At 41.6% G+C, this 21,858-nt stretch overlaps 1 protein-coding gene across 1 annotated transcript in view; it reads left to right on the forward strand.

The window, feature by feature from the left end:
* Positions 1-14,372, forward strand: part of RAB18 (RAB18, member RAS oncogene family) — a 33,172-nt gene extending 18,800 nt beyond the window's left edge. The window contains exons 3-7 of the mRNA XM_075922561.2: positions 2,171-2,232; positions 6,962-7,034; positions 7,876-7,994; positions 9,005-9,071; positions 13,099-14,372. Of these exons, the coding sequence (XP_075778676.1) occupies positions 2,171-2,232; positions 6,962-7,034; positions 7,876-7,994; positions 9,005-9,071; positions 13,099-13,274 (497 nt within the window). The 3' untranslated portion in view covers positions 13,275-14,372. The remainder of the gene's footprint in view (positions 1-2,170; positions 2,233-6,961; positions 7,035-7,875; positions 7,995-9,004; positions 9,072-13,098) is intronic.
* The last annotated feature ends 7,486 nt before the right edge of the window (positions 14,373-21,858 follow it).

The raw sequence follows: 21,858 nt of genomic DNA on the forward strand, positions 1-21,858 counted from the left end.
TGTGAGCAAGATGCCCTTATCTCAGAGTTCAACTAAACTTTTTGTTGTAGTATAGCCAAACTACTCTCACTTTCTGAAATTTATAGTTGGGCTGAGAGAGAGAAATTTTTCAGCCAAAGTGGCTTGGCTTTTTTAGGTGGTCTTGAGCATGTAAAAACATCGTTATAGCTTTAAGTATATTAGGCTTTCCAAATATCTTTTTAAAAATGTATACTTGTTAGCCCTTCATTAGGGCTGTATGGCTCTTAGCAGAGGTAATACACTTTGATATTAGTTTTAAGAGCCAACTTTTTTTTTTTTTTTTACATTGAAAGTTGGAAATTTACAGGGCCGTCAGTTATTTAGGCTTATTCTAAATCGTAAGCATGGCAAGTTCCTTTTTTAACTACTTATGGCACATTTGCCATTGACTTGTATTTGGAAATACATTGATTAGAATTTCTGGCTCTGAAGCCTGTACATTCAACAGTAATTGTGTGCTAAACCAATCTCAATAAAACATTCTGTGGTACTTTTATAAAACACTGTCAGTTATAGATTAAGAATCTCAATTTAAACATTTATAACTAAGTATATTAAGGTCTAGTTTATTTATAAGGAGTTTTAATGCCAAAATGTTAAAGAGCCTATTTAATCTCCAATGGCTCATTGATTCCATTGCAATAACTGGGCCAAATGTATGGAAGACCTGCATTCTATAGTCATACACTCTACATCACGATCTAGATAGGTTATTGCTATACAATCTAGGTACCACACTGCATTGTGCTTTGAAAATTAATAAATCCAAGCTGAGGAGCACCAAAGTATGGAGAGAGTTCCTAGGTAGAAGACTCTCACAGTTTTGCGAAGGGACTCGAGCTGTAGTGACGCCATTGCTTTCACTTGAAACACTGTTGTTACAGTGTGCCAGGTAACCAGGCTGTCATTTGTGACTTCAAGGTATTTTCAGTTGTATGGTTGTTTTTTTTAACTTCATTCAAACTTGTGTCTCTGGAGATGCTAATGTATATGCTTCCTATGGGAAATACTGCAAATCCACCAATATCCAATTTATATCTGTGGGTATCTACATCTGCAGATGTGGATGCAGATTTCTGCAGCTCATTTTTGCAGACACAAATGTGGATGCAAATTTTGTATCTAGAACCTTGCGAATTTTGCAGATATCCATTTTATATGTGCAACTCATATTTGTGGATATAGATGCAACTACAAAATTGTTTATCCGTTCAGGACTCCGTTCATAAGATACATCCTGTGCTAAAGCTACTGAAAGGTATGGCTGTAATTCTATGTAGAACACTCTTAATCTAGTCTGTAGGTGACAAATCATTGGTACTTAAGTCCAGATCTTCATCTACCAGGAACTGATCCAGTCTTCTAGCCAGAGGTGGGTAAAGTTTAGTGGGTCTAGTAAAGACCTGCTAAATCAAATGCTAGGACACTCCCTTCGACTGTGGTACTCCTCACTGTTGCGAGAAGTTGCAGGGAGAGTTTCTCCTGTCGCTCTCCCACTGTGGGCCTCCTCAGAAAATTGATGCAAGTACTCTGACTCCAGTTACGCAATTCATGTAGCTGAATTTGCATATCTTGCATCAATTTTTCCCTGCCTGTGTAGACCTGGCCTGAGTAGCCTTGAACTGTTAGTTTGGTGTCGGAGGAACTATTGTGACCATCTAGTCTGATCTCCTGCATAATATGGCATCAAGTCCATAGCTTCTGGTATAACCAGTACACACTGAGAAACAATGGAATGAAAGGATAGAAATTGTAACCTAGAAGGTAGCAAAGTATGAAAAGGAGAGCCAGAATTTGGATTTCTTTTAAACAGTTAACTTCACAGCATAATCAGGAATGCTACACTTCAGGAAGGAAAGATTAGTACCTGCTTCACTTCCTTGATCTACCCATTGGCTCATTGCCCAATGTTACCTGAAGACTTTTCTAAGCCCTAACTTCAAAGTCTGGTGTAGTACCATAGAGAGAAAGTGGAAGAAGTAAGGAGGTGGGATGCAATGAGTAACTGATTAAACTAGACCACTGCACCTGCTACTGTCAAAGCACAGCTTCAGTTCTGACTGACTTGAGTCTTTCATTGTCTTTCCATGTGACAAAATTAATCCTAGCACATGTTTGAAGTAGAATTAAAGTCTTTTTACTTTTCCAGGTGTTGACTTCAAGGTAAAAACGATTTCAGTTGATGGAAATAAAGCCAAGCTGGCAATATGGGTAAGTCCTGAATATAATAAAATACCTGAGCTTGGCATAGTTTATTCCTTTGTACTAGTGGTGGTGGGTTTTGTGGAAATATGCAGTTGAAAGGATTTGCCATATTAACAAACTTTGTTAGTGTTAGTAGTGCAGTTTTTTTATAGGGTTGTTAATTCTATCAGTAATATTTTTATTTTCCCTTTTCAGGTTAGGTGACAGTTACCATATTAGCTCTGGTATCTGAAAGTAGCAGATGGGATTCTTCTGTAGAATTCGTTTATGGGAAGAGACTTTACTGTTATCAAAAACAAAATTTAAAAGCCAACAAGTATATGGGAGAATATGGAGTTGGATTAGAAGAAAATGTCCTTAATTTGAGTACAGATAAATATTACCTGTGCATCTTACAAACGTCTACTTGAGTAGACGGTATCAGAGATGATAGACTTTGAGCTTTATAACCTAAGTATATTAAATTAGGTATAAAGCGTCTCAATATTTACAATCCTAAAAGAAAAATCTTCTCAACTAAGACTTAGTATTTGTATGGAAAACAAGTATTGCATAAATTACAAAACTTGAGAATTGTCACAGTTGTGCTTGTTTAAAGTTACATTTAAGATACTAATGTAAAATAAAGTGACACACACGAGGAAAAACCCAGGTAAACTAAAATATGTTTGCCTGCTAAGGTATGAGTTCAGGATTGATTCATAGTAGTTAAAATAGATCTGGGAGCTCCATATCCTGCATAACTCAGTTTAAGTGCTTGTGATGACCTTGACTGTTGATGGAAAACCTCAAGCGAACTATGGAAATTGAGGGAGAGAAAATAACTCTTAATGATATATTTGCTTTCTAATCTGTATGCAAGGATCATGTTCCCATGGTCACAGAATCCACCTTATGCAATGGAACAAGTGCTGGAATTCCAGGTCTGCCAATTGCTGTGTGATGGCTGGCTGCTTGGAACTCTCGCTGCTGAGCAGAGTGGAGAAATTCTGCTCATGTCTGATCTGTCTAAGGGGAAAAAGCTGAGTACAGAAGGGAGCAAAATACAGATTTGGGGTAATTCCCTTGCGACATCAAGAGTGCTTCATACCTCAAGTACCGAATTGTAGGCCTTTAGCTAGGCATTGACAGTCAGATATAGAAGCATATTGTCACTCAAGCAAAGCAGAGTGGGTCTGATGGCAGAGAAAATGGACACAGCCTTGTGAGGGCCTCATAAACCTATGAGAAGGCATAGAAACCACTGGAACATTTCCCCTCTGTGGTAGGAGTCACAGAGCAACAGAACTCTTTCCTGGGAGGAAGAAAATGAGCCACATAGAATACCTGCATACTTTTTCCTGAAGAGACAGGGTGAATTAATCCATCCTTTTTTCAAAGAGAAAAATAACTTCTGTTCATCTTATTCCCTGCATCTCAAAAACACAAACCTGAGTTATAAAACAGTTGGCTTTCCCCTTCACCACTGTAGCCACTCATGGTCCATGCTAAACTCAGGGAAGTAGCATAAAACATGTTAATCAAGTGCTAGGAAGATGACTGCTTTCTGTATATCTACATGTGGTGATAAGATCTCAGTGGTATCTGGTAGGAAAACTAGCTACTGGAGAGGCCATAGTTCTTCATTTCTGTGGTTCAAGTGACCTGAAGGAGCAGTACTATTGCAGCCTGTACAATGGATAACTAGTCCCTAGGGGCACGTCTAAACTACATTTTAATTTCTTCTTCCGATCGCATTTTTGAAAGAGAATCTTTCGAAAGTGAAAGTAGTCTGGATGTGGCTTGTTTCCGAAAACTTGTTTCCTCTTTCAAAATTAAAACATAGTCTAGACGTGCTCTGAGTGTGAACTGGTGAGAGGGGTTTGCAAAGGAATCCTATGTTCTGGCTCTCGTTTGTGACCGGAAGTAGCGGATGGGGGGCGGGTAATAGACTTCTCTTCACCAAGCTGTTCTGCACTTTGGGGAGATACCCAAATCTTCACTGTCCTTTGTGGGTGATGAATCTGAGGAACTGTCCCGGATTGAAGTGTCATTAGAGGAGGTTTTGGAACAAATAGAAAAACTTAATGTTAACAAATCTCCGGGACCGGATGGCATTCATCCAAGGATTCTAAAAGAACTCAAATGGGAAATTGAGCTATTATCTGTGGATTGTAACCTATCACCTTAAATCGGCTTCCGTACCTAATGACTGGAAGGTAGCCAACGTGACACCAATATTTAAAAAGGGCTCTAGAGGCGATCCTAGCAATTAGACCAGTAAGTCTAACTTCAGTACCGGGCAACTTAGTCAAAACAATAGTAAAGAATGAAATTGTGAAGCATGTAGAAGAACATAATTTGGACAAAAGTCACCATGGTTTCTGTAAAGGGAAATCCTGTTTTACTAATCTATTGGAGTTCTTTGAAGGGGTTAACAAACATGCGGACAAGGGGGATCCAGTAGATATAGTATACTTAGATTTTCATGAAGCCTTTGACAAGGTCCCTCACCAAAGGCTCTTGTGTAAATTACATGGTCATGGGATAAGAGGGAAGGTCCTTTCATGGATTGAGAACTGGTTAAAAGACAAGAAACAAAGGGTAGAAATAAATAGTAAATTTTCAGAATGGAGAGGGGTAACTAGTGGTGTCCCCCAAGGGTCAGCCCTAGGACCAATCCTGCTCAACTTATTCATAAATGATCTGGAGAAAGGGGTAAGCAGTGAGGTAGTCAAGTTTGCAGATGATACAAAACTGTTTAGGATAGTCAAGACAGAAGCAGACTGCGAGGGACTCCAAGAAGATCTCACCAAACCGAGTGATTGGGCAACAAAATGGCAAACGAAATTTAATGTGGATAAGTGTAAAGTAATGCTCATTGGGAAAAATAACCCCAACTATATGTACAGTATGATGGGGGGCTAATTTGGCTACGACAAATCAGGAAAGAGATCTTGAAGTTATCGTGGACAGTTCTCTGAAAACTTCCACACAGTGTGCAGCGACGGTCAAAAAGGCAAATAGGATGCTAGGAATTATTAAGAAATGGATAGCAAATAAGACCCAGAATATCTTACTGCCCCTGTATAAAACTATGGTATGCCCACATCTTGAATACTGTGTACAGATGTGGTCTCACCTCAAAGATATTTTGACCTTGGAAAGGATTCAGAAAAGGGCAACTAAAATGATTAGGGGTTTGGAATGGGTCCCATATGAGGAGAGGTTAAAGCGACTGGGACTTTTCAGTTTAGAAAAGAGGAGACTGAAGGGGGATATGATAGAGGTATATAAAATCATGAGTGGTGTGGAGAGGATGAATAAAGAAAAGTTATTAGTTCCCTAAATAGAAGAACTAAAGGACACCAATTGAAATTAATGGGTAGCAGGTTTGAAACTAATAAAAGAAAGTTCTTCTTCACACAGTGTGTATTCAACCTGTGGAACTCCTTGCCAGAGGAGGCTGTGAAGGCTAGGACTTGTAATAGAGTTTAAAGAGAAGCTAGATAATTTCATGGAGGTTAGGTCCATACAAGGCTATTAGCCAGGGGATAAAATGGTGTCCTTGGCCTGTGTTTGTCAGAGCCTGGAGAGGGATGGCAGGAGACCAATCACTTGATGATTGTCTTCGGTCCACCCTCTCTGGGGCGCTTGGTGTTGGCCACTGTCGGCAGACAGGATACTGGGCTTGATGGACCATTGGTCTGACCCAGTACGGCTGTTCTTATGTTCTTGTTCACTCATATGGAGCCTGAATATTTAGGATCTATGGTGGTGGAGTGAATTTTGTACCAGAATGATAAATGTTGCTGTTATCTTATGTCTGGTCTTTTGGAGGTGGATTATGTGCCTTCCTTAAGTTTCATTTACTTTTTATTTGTAAGCAATTTGCTTCTAAACTGACAGTTTACATGAATGAGCTTCTCTGTCTTTGCATGCATGCATACTGTTGTGATCTGGGGTGCTTGTATAGTTCACTGTACTTTCAAGGATCTACAGCAAAACATATGTAGTCAGCATTTTGGTACTTGGTCTCTACAGACCCATTTGATTTCATGAGCTACTTCAATTTAAGGAACATGATCAGTTTTTTGGTACTTATGCTGAAGCTTGGTTTGCTGTAATTCATGATTAAACATGTTTTCTGTGGTTTGAAGCCAATTCTAAATACTGGGCAGTGAAAAACTGTGCATCTTGTCTTATCATGAGACTTTGCTGTGTTTTGCAAACCTAAAGTGTTCTCTTAAAAACAAGTGAAACTGTTGCACTGGCATCTGCACTAGCTGTAAAGCAGCAGAAGTCTCAGTGTAAATGTGAGTGATATTGTGTGTGTGTGTGTGTGTGTGTACACATACACAATCACTGATACTTTATGTATATAAATAAATCTCATCAGTGTGACTTATTTTACTTAAATGCTTAGACTTTAAAAACCCACTTTTTAAAGCAAAAGTGTATTAACTCTGCATCTAATCTTAAATTGTATATCATCTAAAGTTAAGTAAACTTGATTTATTTAGTGATACAATATTCCATGCATCTGACGAAGTGGGTCTTTGCCCACGAAAGCTTATGCTCCTACACTTCAGTTAGTCTATAAGGTGCCACAGGACTCTTCGTCGCTTTTACAATATTCCTTGATATTTTGTGTGTGTGTGTTCATTCGATCTTGCAGGTGCTGTATTTTCAGTAGCACATAGAGTAGATTATTTTGTGCAAATACAGTAATGGAAAATGTTCTGAATATTTTTAGGATACTGCAGGTCAGGAGCGGTTCAGAACATTAACACCCAGCTACTATAGAGGAGCACAAGGCGTTATCCTAGGTAAGTGTGCTACTCAATGTGCCATTTTAAAACCTTAGATTTTTTTCCCTAGTCTTACAAATAAATTAAGGACAAACTAATTCTTTGGGTGCATTTGGCTGTTTAATACTGAAATTCTTGGTCTCTAGTTATAAGTATGCTCCCAGTTTTAAATGGCTTGAGCATCTTTCTGTCATCTTTCTTGTAGAAATCAATCGCTGCTTGTTTACACAGTCCTGACTAGGGATGTGTAAAATATTGTGTTTTAATTACCCCATGTAAAACTCTGATGGCACATATTAAAAGATACCTAAAAATACACACTTCCCTCCTAATGAGGACCAACAGTGCCACTGAGTGGTGTTGTTTTTTTTTAAATCACATCCCCAGTGTGATAAAAGATTAGGGTTTATATTGAGATGCCTATGCATCAAATAGAAGGAAAGGACAACTGGCAAAAAAACCCTACTTCTGGCATCTGCACACTGAATTTAACTGTTTTGATTTTGAGTATTTGCCTACTGTGTATTGGAAGGCTCCTAACTAGACACTTGGCACTCCGCCTGTTTAACTACTGCTAGAGTTGAGTGGTAGATGAGACATCCAGGGGCAAAAATAATTTTGGTGCTTTGTATTTAAGGCTACAATCACTTTGGCTCTAAGTGGGTTCTCAGTAAGCCTCACTTGTGTACTACTATATATGCAATAACTTGAGTCAGGTTGATTATATAGACAGATATCTCTCTTAAAAAAAAATCTGATTTTGAATATCTGAGAATTTATTGCAACTACTAAATTATTTGGAAACTTCTTCAAAATAACATGCTAAATCAGGTCAGTGACCATTGATGATATTTTTCAGTTTATGATGTCACAAGAAGAGACACCTTTGTCAAACTGGACAATTGGCTAAATGAATTGGAGACATACTGTACAAGGAATGACATAGTTAAAATGTTAGTTGGAAACAAGATTGATAAGGTAAGCAGATTTGAAAAATTACCTTCAATGGCTTATATTTATGTGTCTATCACAAGATATAAAAATTGCCATACTGGGTCAGACTAAAGATCTGTCTTGCCCAGTATCCTGTTTTCTGACCGTGGCCAATGCCAGGTACCCCAGAGGGAGTCAACAGAACAGGTAAGCATTAAGTGATCCCTCTCCTGTCATCCATTTCCAGCCCTGACGGACAGAGGCTAGGGACACCATTCCTAACCATTGTGACTAATAAGGATTGATGGACCTAACCTCCGTGAATTTATCTAGTTCTTTTCTGAACCCTGTTAAAGTCCTGGTCTTCACAACATCCTCTGGCATGGAGTTCCACAGACTGACTACATGCTGTGTGAAGAAGAACTTTCTTTTATTAGTTTTAAACCTGCTACCTATTAATTTCATTTGGTGATCCCTAGTTCTTGTGTTATATGAACAAGCAAATAACTTTTCACTATTCAGTTTCTCTATACCTGTCATAATTTTATAGACCTCTATCAAATCCTCCCTTCGTCTCCCCTTTTCTAAGATGAAGTCCCTGTCTTTTTAATCTGTCTTTGTATGGGACCTGTTCGAAACCCCTAATCATTTTTGTTGCCCTTTTCTAAACATTTTCCAATGCCAATATATCTCTTTTTGAGATGAGGCGACCACATCTGTACACAGTATTCAGATGTGGGCCTACCATGGTTTTATATAGAGGCAATAATGTATTTTCTGTCTTATTCGCTATTCCTTTTTAAATGATTCCTAACATTCTATTTGCTTTTTTGACTACCGCTTCAGATTTGGGTGGATGTTTTCAGAGAACTATTCACAATGATGCCAAGATCTCTGAGTGGTTGTAACTAAATTAGTCCCCATCGTATTGTATGCATAGTTGGGATTATTTTTTCCAATGTGCGTTACTTTGCATTTATCAACATTAAAATTCATTTGCCATTTTGTTACCCAATCACCTATGCAGCGTATATAATATCTGTTTCTTCTTGCAGGAAAACCGGGTGGTTGACAGGAATGAAGGTCTCAAATTTGCAAGAAAACATTCCATGTTGTTCATAGGTATGCCCTTGAAGATATATGTAAAGTCTACGTGATACTTTGAATTGAAACTATATAACAAAAAACCTGGATTCCATTTTTGCAGAATTGCTGAAATTACAATTATACTGTTATACTGTCAGCTAAATAATCTACTAGTACCTTTCAACTATATTGCTTAAGTGCTTTACAAAATTAATGTATACATCATCATCTTCAAAATAGGTATTCCCATCTTGTTTAGATGGGTCTTAAAATGTATCTAGTCAAATTTTTAGACTCTCAGCAGATGAGTGAACTAGGCACAGTCTAAAGCTGAAATACTGGCCTCATTGGAGTCCCTGGAAGTCCTACCATTGGCTTGAATGGAGCCAGGATTCCACCCTCTGTGATATGCCAAAAACAACACATTGAATTGCTGGCACAATCAAAATCAGAGAACACTCTAAATAACTGGCCAGCCCATAGCATATCAAAAAGATAGGTATAGGCTACCAATATATATATATATTTTTTAAAGTTTGTGTTTAAATGCGTTGATCTGTAAATGAGTAATGGATTGGAATGAGTCCTTAATTAGCAAACTTGCAGATATTTGGGTATGTCTACACTTGCACCCTCTTTCGATAGAGAGATGCAAATGAAGACATTCGAAATTGCAAATGAAGCTGGGATTTAAATATCCCACGCTTCATTTGCATAATCGTGTTATGGAGCCATTTTGAAATAGCGCTATTTCAAAATACAAAATGCAATTTCAAAATAGCACCATAACGCGATTATGCAAATGAAGTGCAGGATATTTAAATCCCGGCTTCATTTGCAATTTTGAATGTCTTCATTTGCATCCCTCTATCGAAAGAGGGTGCAAGTGTAAACATACCCTTAGAGACTGGAGAAACTATTGCACTTCAGGAGGCCCTGGCAAAGCTTAGTTGTATGGGCAGCATAAGGGCAGGGCAGACCAGCTAGCATTGACATATACAAAGTAGCAGATTGAAAGGAATAACTTCTTCAGAGGTGACCAGAAAATCAAATCATTAAGCAAGGGTGGAGTGATATGCTTTTATCTGATTGTGCACTGTGTTGAGCTCTAGTCACACACTCAAAAGGCCACACACTCAAAAGGCATGTTTACACTACCTGCTGGACTGACAAGCAGTGGTTGATAAAGCAGGGGGTCGATTATCACATCTAATATAGATGTGATAAATCGACCAAAGTGCTCTCCCATGGACTTCAATTAGGCATGAGAACAAGAAGCATTAGAGGCGGTTAAGTAGACCAAAGTATGTCAACTTCAGCTATTCTGTTCACATAGCTGAACTTGGGTAACTTTGATGGATGGTCCATGGCACTGTAGACTAGGCCAAAGATATTGCAGAAATAGAGCACAGGAAATGGGACACAAACTGTTGTAATCCTAGAAGCATGGTAGAATCATGGGGCTGTCTGAAGGGGACATGGGATGGAGAAGGCAAATCAGATGTGAATCTGCCCTCAATACACAAACAAGGGAACACTTAATGAAATTGAAAGGTACCAAATTGAAAAATGGAGACGTACATGATACAACACATAATAAGAACATAAGAATGGCCGTACTGGGTCAGACCAATGATCCATCTAGCCCAGTAGCCTTTCTGCCGACAGTGGCCAGCACCAAGTGCCCCAGAGGTGGTGGACCGAAGACAATGATCAAGCAATATGTCACGTGCCATCCATCTCCAGCCTCTGACAGACAGAGGCCAGGGACATCATTTCTATACCCAGGCCTTTTATGGACCTAACCTCCATGAAATTATCTAGCTTATCTTTAAACTCTATTATAGTCCTAGCCTTCACAGCCTCCTCTGGCAAGGAATTCCACAGACTGACTACATGCTGTGTGAAGAAGAACTTTCTTTTATTAGTTTTAAACCTGCTACCCATTAATTTCATTTGGTGTCCTCTAGTTCTTCTGTTATGGGAACTAATAAATAACTTTTCTTTATTCACCCTTTCCACACCACTCATGATTTTATATACCTCTATCATATCCCCCTTCAGTTTCCTCTTTTCTAAACTGAAAAATTCCAGTTGCTTTAGCCTCTCTTCATATGGGACCCGTTCCAAACCCCTAATCATTTTAGATGCCCTTTTCTAAACCCTTTCCAAGGCCAAAATATCTTTTTTGAAGTGAGGTGACCACATCTGTACACAGTATTCAAGATGTGGGCGTACCATAGTTTTATACAGGGGCAGTAAGATATACTGGGTCTTATTTTCTATCCCTTTCTTAATATTTCCCCACATCCTATTTGCCTTTTTGACTGCTGCTGCACACTGTGTGGAAGTTTTCAGAGGATTATCCATGATCTTTCCTGACTTGTCATAGCCAAATTAGCCCCCATCATACTGTACATATAGTTGTTGGGGTTATTTTTTCCAATGTGCATTACGTTACAATTATCCACATTAAATTTCATTTGCCATTTTGTTGCCCAATCACTCAGTTTGGTGAGATGTTTTTGAAGTTCACAGTTTGCTTCTGTCTTGACTATCTTAAACAGTTTAATATCATCCTCAAACTTTACCACATCAGTGCTTACCCCTTTCTGCAGATCATTTATGAATAAGTTGAACAGGATTGGTACCAGGACTGACCCTGGACGGACACCACTAGTTACCCTTCTCCATTCTGAAAATTTACCATTTGTTCCTACCCTTTGTTTCGTGTCTTTTAACCAGTTCTCAATCCATGAAAGGACCTTCCCTCTTATCCCATGACCATGTAATTTACACAAGAGCCTTTGGTGAGGGACCTTGTCAAAGGCTTTCTGAAAATCTAAGTATACTGTATCTACTGGATCCCCCCTTTCTGCATGTTTGTTAACCCCTTCAAAGAACTCTAATAGATTAGTAAGACATGATTTGTCTTTACAGAAATCCTGTTGACTTTTGTCCAACAAATTATGTTCTTCTATGTGCCTGACAATTTTATTCTTTACTATTGTTTCAACTAATTTGCCTGGTACTGAAGTTAGACTTACCAGTCTGTAATTGCCAGGATCACCTCTAGAGCCCTTTTTAAATATTGGTGTCACGTTAGCTACCTTCCAGTGATTAGGTACAGAAGCCGATTTAAAGGATAGATTACAAACCACAGATAATAGTTCAGCAATTTCCCGTTTGAGTTTTTAAAATATGCAGGACCTGTTGCTAAAGGCTGTCAGAAATCAAGATCTTAAGTTGTTGAGAGTATTGATTTCGAAAAGATATATTTTAATTTCCTATAGAAACTCCTTTTATTGAAATGCAAAAATCAACTGGTATCCCATGTGGCTCAGAAGAAACTTAACCTTATAGGCACGTTACTCCAGAATTGTTCAGTATGGAGTGTCTCCAAGGTACTGGCCACAGTCAATACACTGAAATAGATTGAGCTCTAAACTGATTAGCATCTAGAAACTGCCTAACTTCAACTACAGTCACTCTTTTCTTCAGGCTGTCTGCTTCCAGTGCACCCATCACCTTAGTACCTAAATGCTATGATGAAATCAAAGGCTGTTTTAAGTTCCTAATATTGTTCTCTGTTCCACTTCCCCATATTAAGAGACTCCTGTAAGTTGCATTTAACTTGTTGATGTCCAATAGAAATATCACTGACTGTGGCTATTCTGACTGGGCCATATATCCTTCTATCTCAGTGCCACTAACTAATTAAAAAACTTGCCTCATATCAGTATGAGGCAGTGCTGTAAAGTATAATAGACCCTTTAAATTCAAACATGCCAACTGTAATTATTCTAACTTTTCACACAGTGTATCAAAACTCATATCTGACTGTAGAGTGTAAAAGTCAGCCTCTTGTCCTAAACACTAGGACTTTCTGTATATCTGTGCCTACTTTCCCTTTTAATAAAACTGTAGGATACATGTTTCCCTTATTTAATAAAACTGTAGGGAAACAGTTTTTGTTTCTATCCAGTTAAAGTGAAAGGATGCTGGAAGGTACATTAACACATGCTTGACCTCTTACATTTCTCTCTCCCCCCCCCCCCCGCAGAGGCAAGTGCAAAAACATGTGATGGTGTACAGTGTGCCTTCGAAGAACTTGTTGAAAAAATCATTCAGACTCCTGGACTGTGGGAAAGTGAGAGCCAAAATCGAGGCGTAAAGTTATCCAACCAGGAAGAAGGCCATGGAGGAGGAGCTTGTGGTGGATACTGCTCTATGTTATAAACTCTGGGAAGTTTATTCCCTTGCATATTTAAACAGATAGTGTCACCTTTCTGTAAATTCGTTAACTGCTATTTTAGGGACCTTGCAGTTTGCACATATTTGTTTGGTATCATGGCAGTGAACATTTGTAGGAAAACATGCTCAGCAGCTTTCCCAGGTGAGAAACTTCATGGTAAGCATGCCCAACTTGCAGTCTTCATGTTTTTTATATGTAGCATAAAATAGTGTGCAAGAACAAATGCACTCAAGTTTTATGACCTTGTACCGTCATCATGTAACTACTCTTAAAAAATCCATCTAACAAATATACATTGTTGCATTATCTGCTTTTTGTTTGGATTTTCTTTTGTTTAGATACTTTTGGAATTACAGAATCGCTTTATATGCACACGTTCTAAAAATGATGCAGGCTAAAATGTAATATCTTTTACTGGTAAATGCTTGTCCTTGTTGGTATAACAGACAGCATGACTACACAATTCTTACAGCCATGTCTGTTACAAATTCTCTTTCATTAAGCAGAGCTGTCTATAAATTATGGCCTGTGCCAGTTTATTGTTAATCTGAAAACCTTTTGAAGAGAGATTTCTAAAATTTCCTTTGAGAATTTGAGCAAAAACAATAGGTGATTTTTTTTTTTTTTAAATCATCACTTCAGTTGATAACTTGATTGCTTAACTGGAGTTTTAATCCTGTCATATTTATGTACTAAATTCATGGCATTCTGTACAATGCTGTCCACTATTGTCCTGCTGTAGTCTTCACTTTTTTGGCTAAAGATTTGAATAGTGTCTTATTCTTTCATTGTGAATCAGCTTGTCACACTTAAGTACAGATGCTCTTTTCCTAAACATTGGTAATGTATATGTATCTCAACTGTAGCTCACGGCTGTGAAGGTCTATATCTCACAATGGCTCTTTCTGTGGCTATTTGTTAAGAAACACAATTTTCTGCCAGACCCCAAATATGGGGAAGGCAGACTGCTTTGGGGTCTCGGTGTGGGGGAAAATACTATTGCAATGAGTATTTCACTTGGGTTTACTGTAAACAGCCAATGGTTTACTTACTGTATAGACTAATAAATTTTTTCAACAGTGTTCATTTTTTTTCTATCCTCTTCCTATTGTACAGTTGTATATTTTTTAGTATACTTTTTATGGAGGGATTATTTCTGGTGCACTAAAGCAAAGAGAAGCCTTCACACACCCTTAATCAATCAGGTAACTGATCTCCATATTAGAATAAAATACTAAGCAGTTTCTTGTAAATATACGTTAAATATTTTTAATACTGCATTTTGTGTAGATGTCAGCTCTCCATTATAGTAATTCTGTATTTGGCAGTCACTTGAGTTATTTCTGGTTAAATACACTCTCATCTCTGGAAACCTTGCTTTCTACTTTTACACTTGGTAGAAAACATTACCAAAATTTGAAGACTTAAATATACTAGTGGTTTTTACTAAATATTGTATGTTGAGTACTATTAATGTACGTAGGATCATTTAAATGTGTAAATGTAATCAATTTAATACACTTCCGTCTTGCATTAAAGCTTTAGATGTGTCTTACTGTGTTTTGATACAGCATACCTTTGCTAATCCAATTATTCCTGGATTTGTGCTTTGAATGCTTGATTAGGATAGGTACATGGTCATAAAAATACGAACAAAAAACTTAGCTATGAAATACAACTTTCTGATAAATGATACTAATTGTGTAACTTTTAGCTAGTTGTCAGTTTCAGGGCTCACTGCTCTACTGTTCCATTTTGGCTGAGTGAATCCCCACAGGTTTCAGGCATTGTACCTTTATACATTCCAGTATAGAATTCTGCCAATTAAAACAAGCCTTAGGCTACAGTACCCTCCATATCAATCATTACCCAAACTCAGTCAGATGAGCAGAGGTAGCTGCAGTTCTTGTGTTTGGGAGGCTGTCGCCCAATGGGATACAGTATGCAGTCAGCTTTCTGAAAAATTGTGTACTAAAAACACACTGAAGGATATATATTAAACTGGTCTGCAGGAATGTCTTCCTTACTATCCCCTACTAACTTCGGCAGATCTAACTTCTCTAGCCGCTCTCTCGGTGGGGTCCTATGATTCAGTGAGATTTTGAACATCAATAATTAACTCCCTCAATGCACACTCCAGTAATTTTTTTTTAACTCCACTATAAACCTTTAGATCTTCTGTGCCTGTATGCTGAGGGGTGTCTTCTCTTAAGCCATTCTTTCCTGTCCTCATTTTTCCTGGCAATCCCTTGTTAAACAATCAATATTAATGCACTAAATGTACAGTACAATCCAGTACAGAACAGCTTCAAATCCTTCATACTAGTCAACTTGAGTGAAGAAAACCTACTATATCTTGCTTACAGTGCTGGGGTGCTTGCAAGTCTTGTGTTACAAGTATGATTTGAGACATCTGCCATCTGATTTGTGTTGAAAGCTGATTACCAGCTGTTTGCCAGTCTGTTATTTTGAAATGCATAACTCCCAAAATAATAATTTTGAAATAGTGTGTCCACATTACGGGGAATCCTCAAAATTAGTCTGAGGCAGGTCCCATAAATGTGAACTTTCTACTTTGACTTAGAGCCCCAGGAAGCACTGGGAAGTAATTACTTTGACTCTGGGGAATTCTTATTTTGAAAAAGCAGTGGAGCATCCACGCTCCCACTATTTTGAAATGAAATAAGCTTCATTCCTTGTGGAAAGCAGAAGTTATTTTGAAATAACCAGCCCCTTATTTCAACATAGCTCCCTACTGTAGACCAGGGATTTGGTGTTTGTTAAATATCAGTTTGCAAAATGAGGGATTGTGCCTCAGATACAATGCTAACTTGATCAGTAATCTAAACCTCGTGCAGGTGAAGCTCTCCGATAAACTCTGGCCCCAGTAACAATTGTTCAAATTCATAGGATTCGTGAAATTTGTCAATGAAGCTTCTTCCTCTACTCCCTCCTAACTGGCTGTATTAGGACCTATGGGCGACATACAGACTACAACAGGGGCACTATCCTCAGCTGCCATCACTGGCACTGAGGACTCAGGCACCAACTCTCCAATCTCCAGAACACTTCAGCTCGGAAGCAGAAGACCAGGAGGTGGCCGTTACCAGGGATAAGCACACATCTCGCTCTCCTCTACCAACACACACCTCATCTTCACCCCCTGATGACACAATCATGCCCCCACCAACAATCATGTGGGATGATTTTAAGACATTTCAAGACCTTTTTAAGAGTTGCTCAGACTTTAGGGATGTCACTATCTGACATGCCTCAGACTTAGCATAAACTGATAAATATCTTGAATGCATATATCTGCATGTGAAACTGGCAATCCCCAATGAATGAGGCGCTTATGGAACCTGCCAAAAATATCTGGCAGACGCCTACCACAATTACACTGACCTCCAAGAGGGCCGATAAGAAATACTACGTTGCCCCTAAAGGAGCAGAATTCCTCTTTTCCCACCCCACACCAAATTCGCTGGTAGTTGAAGCAGTCAACCAGAAAGGGACGGAGAAGGGTACTCGTGCCATCCTATATGATGGGGATTACAAGAGGCTGGACATAATGGGAAGAAAAGCATATTCATCAGCGAGTCTTCAACTCAGAAGAGCTAACTACCTGGCATTACTGGCAAAATACACAAAGTTAACAGCTTTTATTGAATCACTACCAGACAATCAAAAGAAAACAAGGCAGGCCATTCACTCAAAGATACAGAACACAACCTTTCAACCAGCAGCAGTGGTATTATGACAATAGACATTGGCCACATCAAAACAGATGCAGAGAATCCAATGAACAGTCATCAACTCAACAGCCCTCAACATCTAGACAACAGTTTTGAAGTCATGATCGAGGATCTGACAACCCTGATATTTCCGAGGCAGCAATCAGAACCATCCACAATATTGGGCAGCAGACTAACTGCATTCTATCCAGCATGGTCTGGCATGACCACCAACAAGTGGGTGTTGGAAATTGTGAAAACCAGCTACTGCATACCATTTTTAGTTATTCTTCCATCCCACCCCCCTTGCTGCAGATGAGTTGATAATTGGACTAGTCTTTTAAGGTCAAAGGAGGGTTGATTCCTGAAAAAGGCATTGAAAATTTCCATTAATTGTGGGCATAGTTGTTTGCTGGCTTTTACCAGCCAGGAGGTATGGATTTATTTCACAGATTGTGGCACTAATATTTTTCAGGGCTCTTTGAATGTTGGTACTTGTGTTGGAGGGTGATGGGTCAAAAAATACAGTTGAGTTGGGATGGAGTTTTTTCCCAGCTCTCTCTCTCTCTCTCTCGTGTGTGTGTGTGTGTGTGTGTGTGTGTGTGTGTGTGTTCTCATCAGGGGTTGATACTTGGGTTGGATTTCTGGGCTATGCAGTTTTGGAGTTAGTTCACTGTGCAAAATAGGTCTGCTAGCTGTGAGTCTGCTGCATTGAGGATGGGAGAATAAAAGCCTTGTCCCTCCCCCTCACCCTTTACTGAAATTGCACAGTCCTGAAACAATTAGATAGTTTAGTGCCAGGATATCAATGGTGGTGGACAATAAGTGATGGTACTGTTCGCATTAATGCAGTACATTATTGATGTGTGAAATCATGTCCCAAGATGGAGTTTGTCACATGAACAAATCACCTGTCCATGTATGACTCGGTCCTTTTTAGGTAGCACCCATTATTTAGATGTTGGCCTGAACATTGACAGCAAAGTTCCTCAGATGTGGATTGTCACCTATTAAGGCCCATTGTCAGTCAAGTACTGCTATTCACTTGACTAGTTATCTTTTCACAATAGTTTGGCCAAGCCTGTTGATGTCTCCCAGAAGTAAACATTTGAAATACAAGTATAGAGCCAATTCTCATAACTTCAGATACAAAAATGATACATGCATATGAGCAGTATAAACAGAATCAGCGAATAGACTTTTCATAGACATCTTAGGGTGCATCTACACTGCACCATTATTTTGAGAACTAGTATTATTTCGAAATAACAATGAGAGTTAAATTTTGAAATAACGGATGGCTTATTCCAAAACCTGTAAAGCTCATCTACGAGGTTTAACACCTATTTTGAAATAAGGTGTGTGTAGATGCTCTACTTAAAGTTTGAAATAACTTAGAATGGCCCTGGTGAGGAGCTATTCCTTCTGGGGCTCTAAATCAAGATAACATGTCTACATTAGGGGAGCCTGGCTCAGCCTAATTGTAAGGCTTCCTTGCAGTGTAGATGTACTATTTTGAAATAACCCTAACTATTCCGTACTAGACATACCCTTACTTGACCCACTTTGCATCAGATCTGGTACAAACATATAACAGTGGTGGCAATACTGTTTGGTACATTCACATTAGAATCTCTTTTACTCCAGGTGTATTTTTCTATAGATTATGAGTGTGAGACCTCTCCACTGATGATATATAAAACCTGAAGTTGTAAGCAATCAAACTGACTACTAGATGGGAAAGATCTAGCAAAGCATTTTTCTCTGCGTGCTCTGGATGCCCTCACGTGAGACACCACAGCACTTTGCACCATGGAGCTGGAGCTGCCCCTGGGCACTCTGGTGCTTCTTTTGGAAGCCTGGCTGCACTTTCTGCAGGCTGCCTCTCAGCATCTGCTGCAGCCCAACCCTCAGGCTGTCCTCCAGACCCCCCTGGGGTATGTGGAGGAGCAGCTGCAGCTCCTGGACGCCAGGGTGCCTTGCCACATCTGGCGCCTGGACGCCAGCAGCGACTGGTGGGACCACATTGTCCTGAAGCACTGGGGAGACCAACAATGGACCCAGAACTTTAGAATGAAGGACACCTTCCTGGAGCTCTGGGAGTAGCTTGCCCTTGCTCTGCAGCGACGGGACACACACATGAGGCCCACCATTCCCCTCACAAGCGTGTGGCCATCACCCTCTGGAAGCTTTCCATGCTGGATAGCTACCAATCCATGGGGAACCAGTTCAGCGTAGGAAGATCCACTGTTAGAGCAGTGCTCATGCAGGTATGGCACTCTCCGGCCCCTGTGTCGGGAGGAGGGTGTAAGGAGGTGATGGACTGCCCTAGGGAAAAGGGGGGGGGAGGTGTTGCAAGCCCCTCCATGGGAGGGTTTGTTCTGTCCTGCCTGCGCTTAGGATTGTCCATGGGGGCCAGGATTGCAGGGGGGGTTGCTCCTGGGAAGTGGGGTAGCAGCAGGGAAGGAGCACTCTTAGCCACCTTGGCACCCCGGTGACTCTTGGTTTTGTGTGTCCCTCTGCAGGTGGTCAAGGCCATCAACAGAGTGCTCCTTCGCAGAGTTATCTGCCTCATTGATGTGGATGCAGTGATTGAGGGGTTTAGCACCCTGGGCTTCCCCAACTGCCAGGAGGCGGGGGCCAATCGACGGGACACACATTCCCATCCATGCCCTGGACCACCAGACCTCCCTGTACATCAACCTGAAGGGATACTTCATCATCCTGAAGGCTGTATCTGATCACCGGGCCACTTTGTGTACATTAACGTGGGCTGGTCTGGCAAAGCACACAACGCGCGGGTGTTCCTCCATGTGCCAGAGGCTGTACGCCGGGACTTTTTTCCCAAACTGCCACGTAAGGGTCAGGGACGTTGACATGCCAGTGTGCCTAGTGGGGGATGCGGCCTACCCCCTACAACTCTGTCTCATGAAGCCCTACACGGGAAACCTCAAACCTTCCTGATAGGCCTTTAATGCCAGGCTCGGGAGGGCCCGCATTGTGGTGGAGGGGGCCTTCAGCTGGCTGAAGGCCCGTTTTAGATGTCTTTTCCTGCCTGGACCTCTGAGAGAAATATTCTGCATTTGGTGGTGGCGTGCTGCACAATTTGTGTGAGAGGAAGGGGGAGATTTTCCTGCCAGCCTGGATGGCAGAGGCTGAGCACTTGGTCGGCCTGTACACGTAGCCCTGCACGGCTGCCAGTGAGGAGGCCCATTGGAGGGCTGTCCATATCCGGGAGGCCCTGCGGGAGAGCTTCCACCCAGAGGAGGACTAAAGTCTCCCTGGTGTGCCCCAGTGGGGGCTTGTGCCTCACCACCTTCACTATCCTTTCATTTACCCCTCCCTAACCCCCCTTCCTGATGTACAATAAAGATACATGTGTGGATGAAAACAAACTGTCTTTATTGAACAAAACTGGGTTGGGGGTGGAAATGAAGGTGGGAGAGGAGAGGGGAGGGGTGAACCTGGGAGGAGGGAGCTGGAAGGGGGAAGCAAAGGGAAGAAGAGGGAGGAGAAGCTCATGGTTGGGGGTCTTGCTGGCCCACTGTCTCCCAGCACTGTGGGTGTGGGGACCTCAGTGTCCACAGGGGGGAGGTGGGGGAGAAAGAAGCGGGAGGGGGAGTAGGAGGAGGAGCTGGGAAGGCAGCAGGGGCTGGAAGGCAGGAGACACCAATCTGTACACCAGGGTCTGCAGATGGCATGGCCCTGGGCAAGCAGCTTCCGCCAACTCTCTCGCTGAAGCTGCAGGTCTTCATGAACCCAGTAGTGCAGGGTGTGGTGCAGGCCCCTCAGTATCACAAGGTACTGCCACTGGTGGTACTCCTGGTTACGGGTCAGCCTGCTGAGTGCCCGGGTGCAGGAGGATGTCCTGGGTGGGGTAGTGTGGCCTGCACTCGCAGCTGCTGAGTCTGTGGAGAAACAAGAGACGTGCTCCGTTATCCCTGGAGATGCAGTGAGTGAAGCCCAGCCCCCCTCGGCAAGGACAGTAGGTATCTGCACCAAGCTGATATGCTTGCACACAGGCCATGTTCAGGAAGTCCTGCTACCCTGGGAGTGGGAGCTGGCCGTGGACTGCATCCATGCCCCTATACTGTACATAGTGTGAGAGTCGGAGGGAGGAGGGGGGGAGATGTCCCCTGCCTCTGTGTAGAGGGGGCTTGTGGAGGGGGGACATTGTACAGTGTCCCGCCCCAGGGTCAGGAGCATGTCATGCCTTCATACGTACACGTGTGTGGGTAACAGGCCAAGGCCCCTGTGTGGCAGCCAGCTGGGGCCACGTGCCCAGGGATGGCATGGCACGGCACATGCACAGGTTGCTGCGTGAGCCGTAGCCAGCAAGGCCCACGCGAGTGATTCCTGGTCTCCCTCCCCTCCTGCCGCTGCCCCCACATACAGGGACAGTGATGGCACTTACATGTTACCTTCCTGGCCCCAGACAACACTGGAAACTGGTGCGCTGGGATGGCTCGGGAGCCCTGGCTGTGTGGCATGCTCCCCCTCTGGGCTCCTGGCCCCCTTCCTCCTCCATGCCCTGGTCAAGGCCCTCTGCCCCAGGATCAATGACCACCTGAGGGACATGGACCATCCCATCCCCCAGGATGCGGTCCAGGGCATCATAATAGGGGCAGCTGTGTGGATTTGCCTCTGGGAGCTTCCCCCTGTGGCCCTGGCATATGCCTGCTGCAGCTCCTTGGTTTTCATCTGAACATGCTCCTGGGTTCGGATGTGACCTTTGGTGGCCAGGCAGGCAGCTATTCTGCCATACACGGCCGCATTCCTTCGTCTAGTGCAGAGATCATGGATGTTGGAGGCCTCCCCCCAAACCTCAATCAGG

Source organism: Pelodiscus sinensis, chromosome 2 (assembly GCF_052426305.1).
Source record: "Pelodiscus sinensis isolate ZL-2025 chromosome 2, ASM5242630v1, whole genome shotgun sequence".
In the NCBI taxonomy this organism is placed as follows: Eukaryota; Metazoa; Chordata; order Testudines; family Trionychidae; genus Pelodiscus; species Pelodiscus sinensis.